Source organism: Phyllobates terribilis, unplaced genomic scaffold (assembly GCF_046119375.1).
Source record: "Phyllobates terribilis strain yellow unplaced genomic scaffold, ASM4611937v1 Scaffold_5__5_contigs__length_657084704, whole genome shotgun sequence".
Classification (NCBI taxonomy): domain Eukaryota; kingdom Metazoa; phylum Chordata; class Amphibia; order Anura; family Dendrobatidae; genus Phyllobates; species Phyllobates terribilis.
This window is the reverse complement of record NW_027362765.1, coordinates 380,578,536-380,593,973: the sequence shown is the minus strand read 5'-3', so window position 1 is coordinate 380,593,973 and position 15,438 is coordinate 380,578,536. Positions and strand designations below refer to the sequence as shown.

Here is a 15,438-nt window from a genome sequence, read left to right as displayed (position 1 = left end):
CTCTCGTGTCCTCTTTCCTCATTCCATTGCGCTCTGTGCTTGATACCTGATTGAAGTTCCTTATTTAGGCAATGTGCAGACGGAATTTTTTTGAAGCAGTCAAAAACAACTGCTTCAGGAAACGCTCCTCCTTTGGCAGAGTTTTTAGCTTGACAAATTTGGTGCATCTATAAAATGTAACACTTATGCAACACTTCTCCAATCTTTTACACAATCCACCATTATACATCTAGCTTAAACCTATTTGTCTAGGTAACCTCTAACACAAAAGTAACAAATTTCAGAATTTTTAGAACTACAGTAAACGTGGCGTAATACAAAACCAGGATTAGGAGAGCGACCAAGACAGAAAATTTCATTGATAGAAAAAGAAGACCTCAATGTAATATTGTGGTATGACCACTAGATGGCACCCCCGTATGATTGTACATAAAGTACATTTTGTAAATGGGGACCAGAAACAACGTAGTGAAGGAGGTCAAATAATACCAATATCAGTAAAGTACAGTGATATTGTAACTTTATGTTCGATGTTGTTGCTCTTTCATTCTCAGACCATTTACATCACAGTACTTTACAGATATTGGTATTATTTGATCTCATTACGTTGTTTCTGGTCCCCATTTACAACATGCACTTTCTGCACAATCACATGGGGGTGCCATCTAGTGGTCATACCACAATATTACATTTTCAATAAAACATAATTTTTTAACCAAATAGGCTTCTTTACTATTCCTTATCTATCTGGGGTTAATAAACTCCATTTTTTGCTTTTTTGTTTCCGAATTGTATTGGGAGTTCCGCACATTATTTTTGGGACTATGGTGCCTGATATTGTCCATTATTCTGGTGTTCTTATATATTAATGTATTGCCATTTTCAGACAATTATTGCAACATCTAAAGGATTTTCACACTTCATACATGAGTCAGCTGAGATAATGATGATAATTTTATTGCTTTGGCGCCAACATATTCAGCAGCATTTTACAATTAAGCGAGGTAATGAACAGACAATAAAAACAATACAATGTAACACGTAGTTCACCAGTTACAGGACGAGTGAGGTTCCTGCTCATAAGCTGTAATATATAAGGAAATACGGGGGACACAATAGGTGAAAAGTGCTTGTCATGTACGGTCCAGCCATCATTATAATAAATAGGGGTTCACATATACAGCTGCATGATTCGGTCATCAGCCAGTATGTGTATAAGTGGAGTTATCAGTGCTATTGGGTGCATGGAGGATGTGGGGACAGATGAATAAGAGGGACCAGATTGTGAGGAAAATTTAGGCAGAGAGAACAAGGGAGAGGAAGATTAGCGAGATGGTTCGCCTGTCTAAAGAGATGTGTTTTTACAGCACTCTCAAAAACATGGGGGCTAGGTATTAATAGGATCATCCGGGGTAGTGCATTCCAGAAAACTGGCACAGCATGAGAGAAGTCTTGGAGATGGAAGTGGGGGGTGTTAGTCTTAGATCAGTTGCAGGATGGAGGGCACGTGTAGGTTGATAGAGATGAGGGAGGAGATATAGGGCGCTGCAAAACTGTGGAGAGCATTGTGGGTGACAGAGATAAGTTTGTATTGTATTCTGTAGAGGATGGGTAACCAGTGCAAGGACTGGCCCAAGCTGGATGGACAAAAGAGACTGGAAAGACAATAAGTGCAATAGGGTCTTATCAGAGAAAATCCGGGAAACAAAGGGCAGCTAGTCTCACCTGATGTGGTTGTGAAGTCACAAGCCATGTAAAAGCTTAGAAAAAGGCTTCTGCAGCTCCACTATGAGGAGAAACATGTGAAGCTGGAGAAAAGTGCATTGAAATCTGCGCTGCCAATGGTCCAGTGATGAACAGGAGACGAGCAACGTGGAAATGCGGTTTATTTGCCAACAGGTTTCAAAGTGACATACTTCTTCATCAGGACAAACCACAGATACAGAAAAACAGTGATTTAATAGCTCTGCTCACTCCACCAGTTGGCAACCATTATCAGTGGGATCGGTTAACAGTCTAGTGTGTAAGGAGGTCTCCTGACACTCCTAACAGATGTTGGGGAAGATAAAGATCCGGGTATGTTGGATTTCCAACATCTGATTCTTTTCTTCTCCAGAATATATGTCACCACCAGAAGAGTCCAGAGGAGTCTGGTAGAAGATCTGTCATAGAGAACACAGGAGTGCTCTGCCAATCTGAGGTTTCTTGTGTATGGGGGAGATGGTTGTCAGCTGCTAATGGGGACGGAGGCCTTAAAGGGAATCTGTCAGCATGTTTTTGCTATCTCATCTGGGAGCAACATGATGTAGACAAAGAGACCCTAAATGCAATAATGTATCACTTAGTTTACTGCGTGCAGCAGTTGTGAGACAAAGTTTTTAAAAGTAGCAGAGCTGAGAAAGCTAACCCCGCCCACACCTGGCTCTGTATGTACATGTTCTATAGACAATGAGCTGCTCATCACAGGAGGAGGCAGAGCTGGATTAGCAGTCCCGTGCACTGTTGTCTGTGATAATCTCCTAGGGATAAAACCTTCAGTGTAAGTAAACAACAGTATGTAGCTTAGTAAATGACACATCTTTGAATTTAGTGTTTTAACCCCTACCTCATGCTGTCTTCAGATTACATAGCAAAAACCTGCTGACAGATTCCCTTTAAGCAGAGTGATGGCGGCAAGTACTGTCAGCAGCTGCCATCTTTTTGACACTTTTATTACAGTTGCTATTTGATTGAATATAACATTAAAATGAATGAATGAGATAACAAAAAAAATCCCAAACAAATGTTCTATGATTTGTTTAATCGTTTCGGGTGTCTTCAGTGCACTTCATCCTCACACAAGAGTGATATTAGAGAGAAGATAAGTAGGGAGTCTCTTTCCATCTAATGAGAACTTCTTCTTATGACCTTTTGAAACAATTTTTCATTGTTTTCTTTCCTTTTATTTTGTATAAAAACAAGCAGCTGAAACATCGACATGAAATGTTGCATCCACGCCGGTTACTTAATGTTTTTCATGTATCCTTCATGATCACAAATTCCCATGGTCTATATCGTGTCCATAATCCAATGCGATCCATCTAGAGTTGAGGTAAGGAGTTGTAGATATACAATGTCCCTGGTATTAGAGGAGCTCGCTGAGCGTTCGCACTGTGCTCCTCGTGTCCGGCTTATTACAGATCCAGTATTTGTCGAAGTAACACGAAGCGCTGAAGACTCGTCCGCTGTTCAGGAAGACACACTTCGATACTCCATGAATGTGGAACCTGCGGAGTGGTTGGGAATTGAACCTGTCACAATATTCACTTAGCATTTGATACTTTACTGATGGAGCAGCTGCAGGGAATCTTAGTTCGCCGCAACTACCCTGTTTTTTTTTTCTCTTTTTAATAAGAATCTCTCTTGCAAAGGAATTAGAAATAAAATTCCCAAATAATTGGGATAGTGAATAATAATTTTTTCCAGGACTAAGATATTGTCGACTTATATTTTGGTTGTTTAATCAATATCTGATGAGACTGACCCCAGGCACCTGCACCAGTCAGCTGTCACCGGAACTAGAGCACCAAGGCTCTGAACACCATATAGTGGCCATACTCGGTCACTGCAGATCAGATCCCTTTCACTTCAATATGAATCCCCAGCAGCAAGATATTATACATTTCAGACCTCTTTTTTTATGGGATAGAGATCCAAACGGGGCAGAATGAGGATTTGTATCTATGGTCTAACAATGAGACAATGGGCTGTTGTCAAACTGGTTAAGAGCAACCGGAAGTAGGAGGGATATAAAGTAGGTAAGGTAAAAAGATATCACATTTCACACTGTGGACTGATACCGATGCCAAAACAGAATTACAGACAGTCCCAAAATATATAAAATATGGTGAAAATGGTTCCTCTTGGCCCCCATCCCCAACTAAATCCTATCCAGATTATATCCTGCCTGCTGGAGGTGATTTACTTACCAAAACTTTGATGACAAGTTTCCTTTAGATAATAAAATTCTTGCCACCTGCAGCTACCACTAGGGGGAGCCTACTGTATAGTTTGATAATATTGTATTCAATATATTAACCCTTCATACCCAGGTGATTTTTTTTTTCTTTCTGGAAATTTATTCTTTTCTTTCTGTTCTTTCTTTTTTTTTAATTTTTCTGTCTACACAGCCGTATACGGCTGCTGATGTTTCTATTGATACCATTTTGGGGTAGATGCATCATTAGGTTTGCTTATACTTGCAGTTTTATGAGTAAGTGTGCTGACCTTATAATGGCAATTCCGGCGTTTCAATTTTTTTAACCTTTTTAGCTTTTTAAATGTTTTTTTTTTATATCAGACTTTAACAGATGTGACAATAACAAATGCATTATTAATTGTTTTATTTTTGTATTTTTGAACTGAGAAATGAGAGGAGGGGAGATTTAAACTTTTTATATATTTTTTTAAAAAATATTTTGTTTTACTTTATTCTTCAGTCTCCTCAGGGGACTTGAGCCGGCAATCATCATTTAATCGCTTGTTGTATACAGTGGGTACGGAAAGTATTCAGACCCCTTTAAATTTTTCACTCTTTGTTTCATTGCAGCCATTTGGTAAATTCTAAAAAGTTCATTTTTTTCTCATTAAAGTACACTCTGCACCCCATCTTGACTGAAAAAAAAATAGAAACGTAGAAATTTTTGCAAATTTATTAAAAAAGAAAAACTGAAATATCACATGGTCATAAGTATTCAGACCCTTTGCTCAGACACTCATATTTAAGTCACATGCTGTCCATTTCCTTGTGATCCTCCTTGAGATGGTTCTACTCCTTCATTGGAGTCCATCTGTGTTTAATTAAACTGATAGGACTTGATTTGGAAAGGCACACACCTGTCTATATAAGACCTCACAGCTCACAGTGCATGTCAGACCAAATGAGAATCATGAGCTCAAAGGAACTGCCCAAGGGGCTCAGAGACAGAATTGTGGCAAGGCAAAGATTTAGCCAAAGTTACAAAAGAATTTCTGCATTACTCAAGGTTCCTAAGAGCACAGTTGCCTCCATAATCCTTAAATGGAAGAAGTTTGGGACCACCAGAAGTCTTCCTAGACCTGACCCTCCAGCTAAACTGAGCAATCGTGAGAGAAGTGCCTTGGTGAGAGAGGTAAAGAAGAACCCCAAGATGACTGTGGTTGAGCTAGAGATGCAGTAGGGAGATGGGAGAAAGTTCCACAAAGCAACTATCACTGCAGCCCTCCAACAGTTGGGCTTTTATGGCAGAGTGGCCCGACGGAAGCCTTTCCTTGGTGCAAGACATATGAAAGCCCACATAGAGTTTGCTCAAAAACACATGAAGGACTCCCAGACTATGAGAAATAAGATTCTCTGGTCTGATTAGATGAAGATAGAACTTTTTGGTGATAATTCTAAGCGGTATGTGTGGAGAAAACCAGGCACTGCTCATCACCTGCCCAATACAATCCCAACAGTGAAACATGGTGGTGGCAGCATCATGCTATGGGGGTGTTTTTCAGCTGCAGGGACAGGACGACTGGTTGCAATTGAAGGAAACATAAATGCGGCCAAGTACAGAGATATCCTGGATGAAAACCTCTTCCAGAGTGCTCTGGACCTCAGACTTGGCCGAAGGCTCACCGACCAACAAGACAATGACCCCAAGCACACAGCTAAAATAACAAAGGAGTGGCTTCAGATCAACTCTGTGACCATTCTTGACTGGTCCAGCCAGAGCCCTGACCTAAACCCAATTGAGCATCTCAGGAGAGACCTGAAAATGGCTGTCCACCAACGTTCACCATCCAACCTGACGGAACTGGAGAGGATCTGCAAGGAAGAATGGCAGAGGATCCCCAAATCCAGGTGTGAAAAACTTGTTGCATCATTCCCAAGAAGACTCATGGCTGTACTAGCTCAAAAGGGGCTTCTACTCAATACTGAGCAAAGGGTCTGAATACTTATGACCTTGTGATATTTCAGTTTTTCTTTTTTAATAAATTTGCAAAAATTTCTACATTTCTGTTTTTTTTTCAGTCAAGATGGGGTGCAGAGTGTACATTAATGAGAAAAAAAATGAACTTTTTAGAATTTACCAAATGGCTGCAATGAAACAAAGAGTGAAAAATGTAAAGGGGTCTGAATACTTTCTGTACCCACTGTATACTGTAGTTCTGCTGTATATCATGAAATTTACTTTTTCCTATGAAACTCAACTGCAGGCTTAGATTCATAGGAGGAGCAAGATGGCAGTAACATGGGACTTCCGTAGGACCCCGGGTGCTAATGTATCGCATTGGCACCCCATGATTGTGTTGCAGTGGTGGAGAGAGAGGCCATATGAGTTGATGCACTAGTGCTAGGGCAAGCAGGCCATTTAAATCTCACTCTCAGGTATTTGCAGCAGCATCTAAATGGTAAACAGCAGCAATCGGTGCTAGTTTCGGTCTGTATAATGCGGCCAGCACCCGCCGTTTTTAGAGCAGGCTCAGACTATTTGTACAAGGATGGACATGGTAACCTAAAGTGGAATCTGTACTTACAGAGAAGCTATATTCTGGCACATAGAAGGGGGTCCCATGGTGGAGATGTCCATATATGATATCCACATGTCCTAACAGGGCCTAAGGAGGGGTTGTGTTATAAATGGCTGCCATTAAAACAATCTGCACTGTCCCCTATTCATTACACTTTTTCACACTTCGGTAACTTACGCATTATTACATAAAGACCCGTTCGTCCACACCCAGGGCCGTCCTTCTTGTTCTCTCGACAGGCCGATCCAATGATCAGAGGAACCTTTGAATCTCACTAGAAAATTCTGCAAAACGAAGCAAAACAATCACGTTAGCTCTGCGATATAACACAGACTCAGCGAACATCTCCATCACTATCACCCAAGTGAAATTGGTTTCTTAAAGTGTTAGTCCAACTTAGAAGCCACCTGGGATCTTATTTATTAACTCATAATAAGCGATTCTGAAACATGATTAATAATGGCTGACAATATTAACCTCTTCATCACCTTGGTCCACCAGAGATACTAGATATTAATCATTTAGCTACTCTAGACCACCAGGGATGTGACAATAGCATTACACAGCTACATAGTTTGACTGAAAAAGGTCCATCAAATTCAGCCACGGGATGGGAAAGAATAAATGAAAGGGGTATAAGTGCATCCATAATGGATGACCCAGTCAGCCCTAAACAGTACATTTCTCCATCCTGGACCAAACATTCAGAAAAGAACTTTACACATTTATATAAGTAATTGTTATTTTCTTCTAAAAAAAACACCTATGCCATTATTGACACCATGGATGGTTCCCACTTTTCCCAGCTCCTAAGGTTGACTATTCAACAGATTAATAGATCTCATGGTAAAGAAGTCTTGTATCCTCTGGAGATTGAACCTCTGTCTCCAGGTGAAGGGAACACCCTCTTGTCTTTTACATGAAACAACTGTGGACCATATTTTTGTATAGACCATTGATGCATTTGTACAAGTTAATCATGTCCCCTTAGATGACAAGACATAATAAATGTTATAATTTTATTCTTTCCTCATAATTAAGATCTTCCATGGCATCTTTTCTATGAAATGTTGCCCAGAACTGAACTGCATATTCCATTTTAGGGAACTAACACTTTGTAGAGTGGCTGTATTATGTCCCTGCCCCGCAAGTTTGTGCTTATTTTAATACATGACAATATCTTGATGGCTTTAGAAGCAGCTGATATACATTGTGCTGTCAATTGTACATAGCTCCTAGTTTTCCTCCCCCTAGAACTTATGATACCCTCAGGTTATTACACCCAGATCCTTCTGTACAAGTGACTCTCCTAGTTTTCTTCCCCATAGAACATATGATGCCCTCAGGTTATTACACCCAGATCCTTCTCTACAAGTGACTCTCCTAGTTTTCTTCCCCTTACGACATACGAGGCCCTCAGGTTATTACACTCAGATCCTTCTCTACAAGTGACTCTCCTAGTTTTACTCCTCCTAGAACATATGATGCCCTCAGGTTATTACACCCAGATCCTTCTCTACAAGTGACTCTCCTAGTTTTAAATCTCCTTAGTAATATATGATACCTTCAGGTTATTACACCCAGATCCTTCTCTACAAGTGACTCTCCTAGTTTTAAATCTCCTTAGTAATATATGATGCCCTCAGGTTATTACACGCAGATCCTTCTCTACAAGTGTGTAGCGCCCCGAGGGCTCGGCCGCTACAGGGGTATTGCACCTCTGCCAGAGGTGTGATATTCCACTCCCGGGTAAGGATGGAGTATGGACCAGGGCTCAGTTAGCTGCATACAGCACACACACCCCATTTCCGAGGGACAGCTCAACGGTGCTCCCACTAGACAGAAGTACAGGCACGACCGACTATGTCCCTGTCTGGAGTGGGGAGGGGGGTGGAACACCCAGTGCTGTAGGGGCAGATAGGGGTTGGTTCCTGAGCGTAGGAAGGAGCCCATTGGTTGCTGGTCACCTGGGCTCATGGTCAGAGGGAGGTATAAAAGGTGGGCACCATCTTAGATCTAGGTTCTGTCCAGAGAGGAGAAGACAGTGAGTAGAGGCTCTGTAGGAGCTCTACTCCAGGAGGGCCTAGTGAGAGGCTGAGGAGGAGGTGAAGGGGAGCTGTGGTGCCACCTGAGCCCAGCTCCAAGAGAAAGGAACAGGAAGGAACGTAAAGGGAGAAGAAGAGACAGAGAAGCAGAAGGGCTCAGGAGCAAGAAGGTGGAAGGGACCCTAAGAACCCACGAGAATCCAGGGTGAAGGGTCAGGCAGATTAAGGGTACCGGATCCCAAGTTGGTGGAGGAGAAACTACCCTCAGCCAAAGACCGGTTGTCGTGATCATCTATTGGTGCGACACCTCATCAAACCTGCTAGGAAGGCACCATATAGAACAGCGGAGGACGGGGCCCACGTTTAACCGCACAAGTCCGCGGCAGCTGGACAAAAGTGGGTCACTGGTGAGGCAGGCCAGAGAAAGGATTAAAGGGGGTCCTGTGCCATGCTCCTGAACTGCCTGGGAGTTGACCGAGCCCCACACCTGGTGGACGCAGCACGGCTCGGGCGGTCACTACCTGTACAGAAGTGACCTGGAGTACCTGAACTGTGAGTAAACGACATTGGACTGCAGTACGTTGTCTGTGTGCTCTTTCGCTCCTCCAGCACTATCAGCACCGGGACTCTCACTACCATCACTCCCAACATCCACTACACTGCCCTGGGGCCGCACTCTTCCCGTGGGGAGTCACACCATCCCAGCTGCACACGTCATCAGCCCCAGCGGACTGCCTTGCAGCGGCGGTTCCTAACAACGGCAATCCATGGGTGGCGTAGTCGGACTTTATCGTCGGTACGTAGCAGGCTACCATTGGTCTGACCACCCTGAGCCGCGGGACTGGGCCGCCACTACTACCCCCATCGTTCCCCTATCACCCGGATCTGCGTGCCCCACGGCCCAGGGGGCGAGTCAAGTGACTCTCCTAGTTTTAAATCTCCTTAGTAATATTTGATGCCCTCAGGTTATTACACCCAGATCCTTCTCTACAAGTGTCTCTCCTAATTTTACTCTCTTTAGTAATCTATGGTGTCCTCAGGTTATTATACCCACAAAATAAGCAAAATATGGAAATCTCTGATTAACAGATCTTCTTCTACGCAGTGCGCTCACCAGCTCTTCCATGGAATCTATTAGGGCGAGAGACGCGTTCCTGGAGGCGCAGAGATCCTGACCCGTCTGCCATTCACTAATATTAGAGGAAAAATAGTAACACTTTTTTCTTGACCAGATCCAGTCGTCCTCACAGGGATCGGAGGGATAATTTACCGTAACTAGATTCATATTCTTTCCTGAGAAGACAAAAAGATGTAAGGACTGACATTACAAAACCAAAGAAACATGGAGGAATTTCCAATGACCAATCAAGTCGTTTGATTTTCACAAGTTTTATAACTATTTTCTTACTAGATTCATTATTTTAATTAAAATATTATTAAATAAGATGGGGAAAAGATGGGCTTTTTGCAATCTGGCATTGTAATTTAAAGGGACAGTGTCATTTAATTTTACATTCTCCATATCATTATGTATATGGAAAAAAAATAATATCTTGCAATTGCACATTAACTTTTAGGTGTGAATAATTATATATGTATTACAGAAAATCAACAGCACTAAGTGGGTGCAAAACTCCCCCCTATGAAACTACCTAAACTTCCTATCAAAGATATAAAAATCTAAAAGAGGAAACAGCACATCCACAATAGTGAAAAAGTAAAGATCTTTTCTGCTTGAGAAAGGCTCCACAGAGAGAGCCGAAATGTACTGTAGCTTGTGTTGGTGAATAAAAGATCTTTACTTTTTTACTATTGTGGATGTGCTGCCTCCTTTTTTGTATATGTATATTTATATATAATCTGTATACATATCATAGAGCAGTTTCTTTATAATCACAGACAGGTAACTATATACAGTAGAAATCATGGGATCCACTGTTCAGAATAGGTGATGTCACAGCTCACCTCCTCTTCCTCCTGTACAATGACTGATGACACCTCTATATACAGTAGATAACACAGGATTCACCATTTATAATAGGTGACATCACAGCTCACCTCCTCCCCCTCCTGTACAATGACTGATAACACCTCTATATACAGCAGATAACACAGGATCCATCATTCACAATAGGAGATGTCACAGCTCCCCTTTTCCTCCTGTACAATGACTGATGACACCTCTATATACAGTAGATAACACAGGATCCACCATTCACAATAGGTGATGTCACAGCTCACCTCCTCCCCCTGTACAATGACTGATAACACCTCTATATACAGTAGATAACACAGGATCCACCATTCACAATAGGTGATGTCACAGCTCACCTCCTCCTCCTTCTGTACAATGACTGATAACATCTCTATATACAGTAGATAACACAGGATTCACCATTTACAATAGGTGATGTCACAGCTCACCTCCTCCCTCTCCTGTACAATGACTGATAACACCTCTATATACAGTAGATAACACAGGATCCACCATTCACAATAGGTGATATCACAGCTCACCTCCTCCCTGTACAATGACATTTGCTGTGATGACAGCATGCTCATAAAATACTCCAATATAACTCAGTAGGGTCTGAGTCAGTCTATTGCTCCTAATGTCCGTGTGCACAACAGGAAGTAGGACTCTAATATTAGGCCTAATGGTCAGTTTGAAAATTGCATAGTGATATGAAATGAAAAAAATATTATCAAGATACAAATAACATAAAAACCTGATTTAAACAATATGTCATTATCTGACACATTACCAGTAAAATCCACAGTGTTATTAATGAAGTTGTCCTATTAGTCTACATTTAATTATTTAGGTCTTAGGCTCAAGGTTGAATCGTCACTAAGCAGAGGGAAGAAAAGAGGCAGCAAGGCTTGGCCCGTCTTAAAGTGAATGTTCGGTAGCTAAAATTCTGAATAGTCCAGTACTTATAGCGGTTGCTGATCTCCTATTTATCTCACCGCTTGCTGCTTGCCCACAGTCAAGCTCAGCACCATCAGGGCAGTGATCTGTGACTGTAGTGGAGCTGCAGCGCCTACAGTGAGTCAAAGGAAGTCTGAGACACGCCTCCTGTCTTCTTATTGGTTCAGGAAGCTGATCTCCACCCTACTGCAGCTCTGCCTCTTCCGATTGGCTGCTTACTCTCTAGGAGAGTTGTCTTCATTGTCCAGCGGCTGCTGCCTGGCCCAGGTCACCACCGGACGGTCACTCATTATTCCTACATGATCGTTCACATAATAAATAGTTGGTCCCCAAATGTAGAGTGAAAAGAATCTCCTTCCATGTCTGGTGTGCACATGACTTTATATACAATATTCTCACCTTTCACTGCATGCGTAACCCACAAAGTAAAAAATGTAATCGCCAGTATAAAGATGATGAAAAGTGCGATGATGAGGAAGATTCCGATTTGGTTTAAACCTACAAAGAAGAATGAAATGAGGACATTAAAAAATGACAATAAAAGTGCAGCAAATATTCTACTTCTTAGTTCATAGACACCAGTGCCGGGGACTGCTATAGGCAATTGATTCAGTAGATTCTGTCTTGTTATATATTTATGGCAGCCAAAAGAGTGCCCCATACTAGTATCAGTCGCACAGTGCCCCCTATTAGTATCAGTCGCACAGTGCCCCCTAATAGTATCAGCCGCAGTGCCCCCTAATAGTGTAATCCTCACAGTACACATATTAGTGTCAGCCGCACAGTGCCCCCTATTAGTATCAGTCGCACAGTGCCCCCTAATAGTATCAGCCGCAGTGCCCCCTATTAGTGTAATCCTCACAGTACACATATTAGTGTCAGCCGCACAGTGCCCCCTATTAGTATCAGTCGCACAGTGCCCCCTAATAGTATCAGCCGCAGTGCCCCCTAATAGTGTAATCCTCACAGTACACATATTAGTGTCAGCCGCACAGTGCCCCCTATTAGTATCAGTCGCACAGTGCCCCCTAATAGTATCAGCCGCAGTGCCCCCTATTAGTGTAATCCTCACAGTACACATATTAGTGCCAGCTGCACAGTGCCCCCTATTATTAGGTCACACAGTAAGGTCATTAGTGCCACCCACACTGTACCCAGTATTACCATAAGCCTCACAGTACCCCTATTAGTATCAGCCATATAGTGACCCTATTAGTGCCAATGAAATATTGCCTCCTATTAGTGTCAGGCACACAGTACCCCTGTTAATACTAGTGCCAGCTGCAACATAAAAGATACCTAGGATCAGCACTGAGAAGAGAGAACGTCTCTGCTGTGTAATGATGTTGCTGAGGTCTAGAGAACCTCTGATGGGGGCACAGGGTGCACTGAAGGTGGGGGACATACAGAGCAGCATCTGCAGCTGATGCACCAGGGTCACCAACTAGATCATTCATTTTTTCAAGACAGGTTATCAAACACTCACGGACAGACAATATTTTTTATGGACACATTGGAAAACTATAATAAATGATTCTGATTATCACTGATCCAGGTCTACAGCCCTTAATCCTGATATGAAGACGTCAGCCGCATTCACTGTAAAATGATAATTACAGTCATAATAATCTGTACAAGTTTCTTCAGCTTCAAAAAAAAAAAAATCACAGACACCTCAATATTTTTTTTTTTTTACAGACAGTGCAAAAAAGTGTCCTATTCTTATGGATTGTCCTGGATTTCCTGTTGCGCCCCCCACCCCCGTATACAGAACTGTCTGACATGTTCCCACCGCCCTATACAGCACACAGCCCACCACTCCCACCCACATCACAATAAAACGCCTTACAACACTTTACTCTTTTAAAGGGTTAAACTGCTCCCAGAAACTAAACCCGAGGGTCTCCCCCTCTGTAAGGTAGAAGTCCCGGTGCTGAATCTGACCATTACTATCACATATAGGCAGCCACTTACCGAGCGCCCGCACAGCCGGTGTCTCCGGGGATTCGTGCCCTGAGCCTTGTCTCCCTTTGTCGTTTAGCTCAGCTTCTTCCTCTCTGATCTTTGCTTTCATTGCTGTCACTGACGGCCTCGTGTTTCTGAATGACTTTATAACAAAGTGACGTGAATCAGCGAAACTTACAGGGATTGCCCGATCACATGATGCCTTCGAGTCATCTTAAGGATGAGTCATCACCATCTGATTATTGGGGATTCCGCACCTCCACCGATCACCGGTTATTACCCAGATGTAAACATTGAATGGCTAATCACTTGCATAACAGAGTCAGCTTTTACAGAATGAAAAGGTTTTTCCGGAATTATAAAAATAAAGCGGTAAAAAGTGTCACAAATATGGGGTAAATATACTCTTAAAAGGGGTGGTCCACTACCTGGAAAACCCCCTTTTAAATAAAATAGTCCCCATTATAAAATAAAACCACATTTATACTCACTTCCCGTACCGGCGCTGTTCCAGCGATGTCAGCGCCGAATCTTCCCTTGGGCTTGTGTGACATTATTATGTCACGTGAGCCCTGTAACCAATCAGCAGCTGCTCTCCCACCTCTTCTGTTTGTCCACCGAATCTTCCCCTGGGCTTGTGTGACATTATTATGTCACGTGAGCCCTGTAACCAATCAGCAGCTGCTCTCCCACCTCTTCTGTTTGTGCAAGAAATGTCGGACAAATTGAGAAAGTGAAAAGTGCAGCAACCATTAGCGGCAGATGACTGGCTGCAGGGCTCACGTGGCACAATAATGTCACACAAGCTCAGGGGGGAAATCCGGCGCCAACATCGCTGGAACAGCGCCGGTACGGGAAGTGAGTATAAGATGTTTTTATATTATAAGGGGGATTACTTTATTTAAAAAGGGTATGTCGAGATCGTGGAGAACCTATTTCATGACTTACTGTATGCTGTAAAAATGTAAAACTGCAAGAGCTCCAAGTGCTGCGGAATATGTTGGCGCTATAGAAATAATGTATTGCATAAGCAATCAAGTGATCACAGGTTACAAGTCCCCGAAGGGAACACATTAAAAAATGGCAAATATTTAAAAAAAAAATTAAAATAAATCTATAAGAATTTAAATCACTTTTTTTTCCTGAAATCCAAATATCAAAATCTAAAATATATGTATTAAAAAAAACATATTTTATATCACTTCTATAGTCTGAACTAAAACTTTAAAAAATATTTATCCCGTATGTTGAACGCCAAAAAGGGAAAACACAAAAAAACTATTGCAGAATGGCTGTTTTTTGGAATCATGTCACCCCCCCCCCCCCCCAAATGAAATAAAATAAAAAATCCGAAAATATGGACGTTTTTTTTTTATTTTTTATTTTTTTTGTTTCACTTTACTTAAAAGATAAAAACGTTACAGTTTTGATATAGAAATTTCGATTTAATGATTCGTCAGCACGACATTTACATCTTAAAGGGATTTTTTTTTACCAAGATTGAAAGTTATCCCCTTTCCAAAAGATAGGGGATAAATTAGTGACTGCTTGGTCCTACCAGTGGGACCACCACTGATCTGGAGGACGAGACTGATATGAGGACGAGGTTAAATATGCCACCTCCACTGTACTTATTGTCTATGGGATGGTTAGAGATTGTCAAGCGCTTTTTCAGACTCTTACAGCAGTCGTATAGCAAACGTATTCATATGCATGCTTGTCCTTTGCTCTGCAGAGCCCTGTCCTCAAGATCAGTGGGGGTCCAGCAGTTGGACCCCTGGCAATCAATAAAATATCACCTGTCCTATGAATCTGATATAACTTTTCACACTTAGCTAGTGCATTAGAAGTGTTTCTTGCCATCTAGAGGACATGAGCTGATGAGGGCCCTAGTCCACATAAATACACTAAAGTGCTAACTGGTATAATCCAAAGTCTTGGCCAAAAACATTAATACAC

The 15,438-nt window shown here is 42.0% G+C and overlaps 1 protein-coding gene across 2 annotated transcripts in view; it reads right to left on the bottom strand.

Moving 5' to 3' along the window:
- Positions 1-14,327, bottom strand: part of LOC141273284 (C-type lectin domain family 2 member B-like) — a 49,090-nt gene extending 34,763 nt beyond the window's left edge. Inside the window, exons 1-5 of one of the 2 annotated variants that reach the window (XM_073684904.1) lie at positions 13,489-14,327; positions 11,914-12,012; positions 9,697-9,875; positions 6,715-6,821; positions 937-3,266 (exon numbers count right to left, since the gene is read on the bottom strand). In XM_073684904.1, coding sequence (XP_073541005.1) covers positions 3,125-3,266; positions 6,715-6,821; positions 9,697-9,875; positions 11,914-12,012; positions 13,489-13,588 — 627 coding nt within the window. In that variant the 5' untranslated portion in view covers positions 13,589-14,327 and the 3' untranslated portion in view covers positions 937-3,124. Of the gene's footprint in view, positions 1-936; positions 3,267-6,714; positions 6,822-9,696; positions 9,876-11,913; positions 12,013-13,488 lie in introns of those variants that run through there. The other variant, XR_012322081.1, reaches the window with a different exon arrangement.
- Between the last annotated feature and the right edge of the window lie 1,111 nt (positions 14,328-15,438).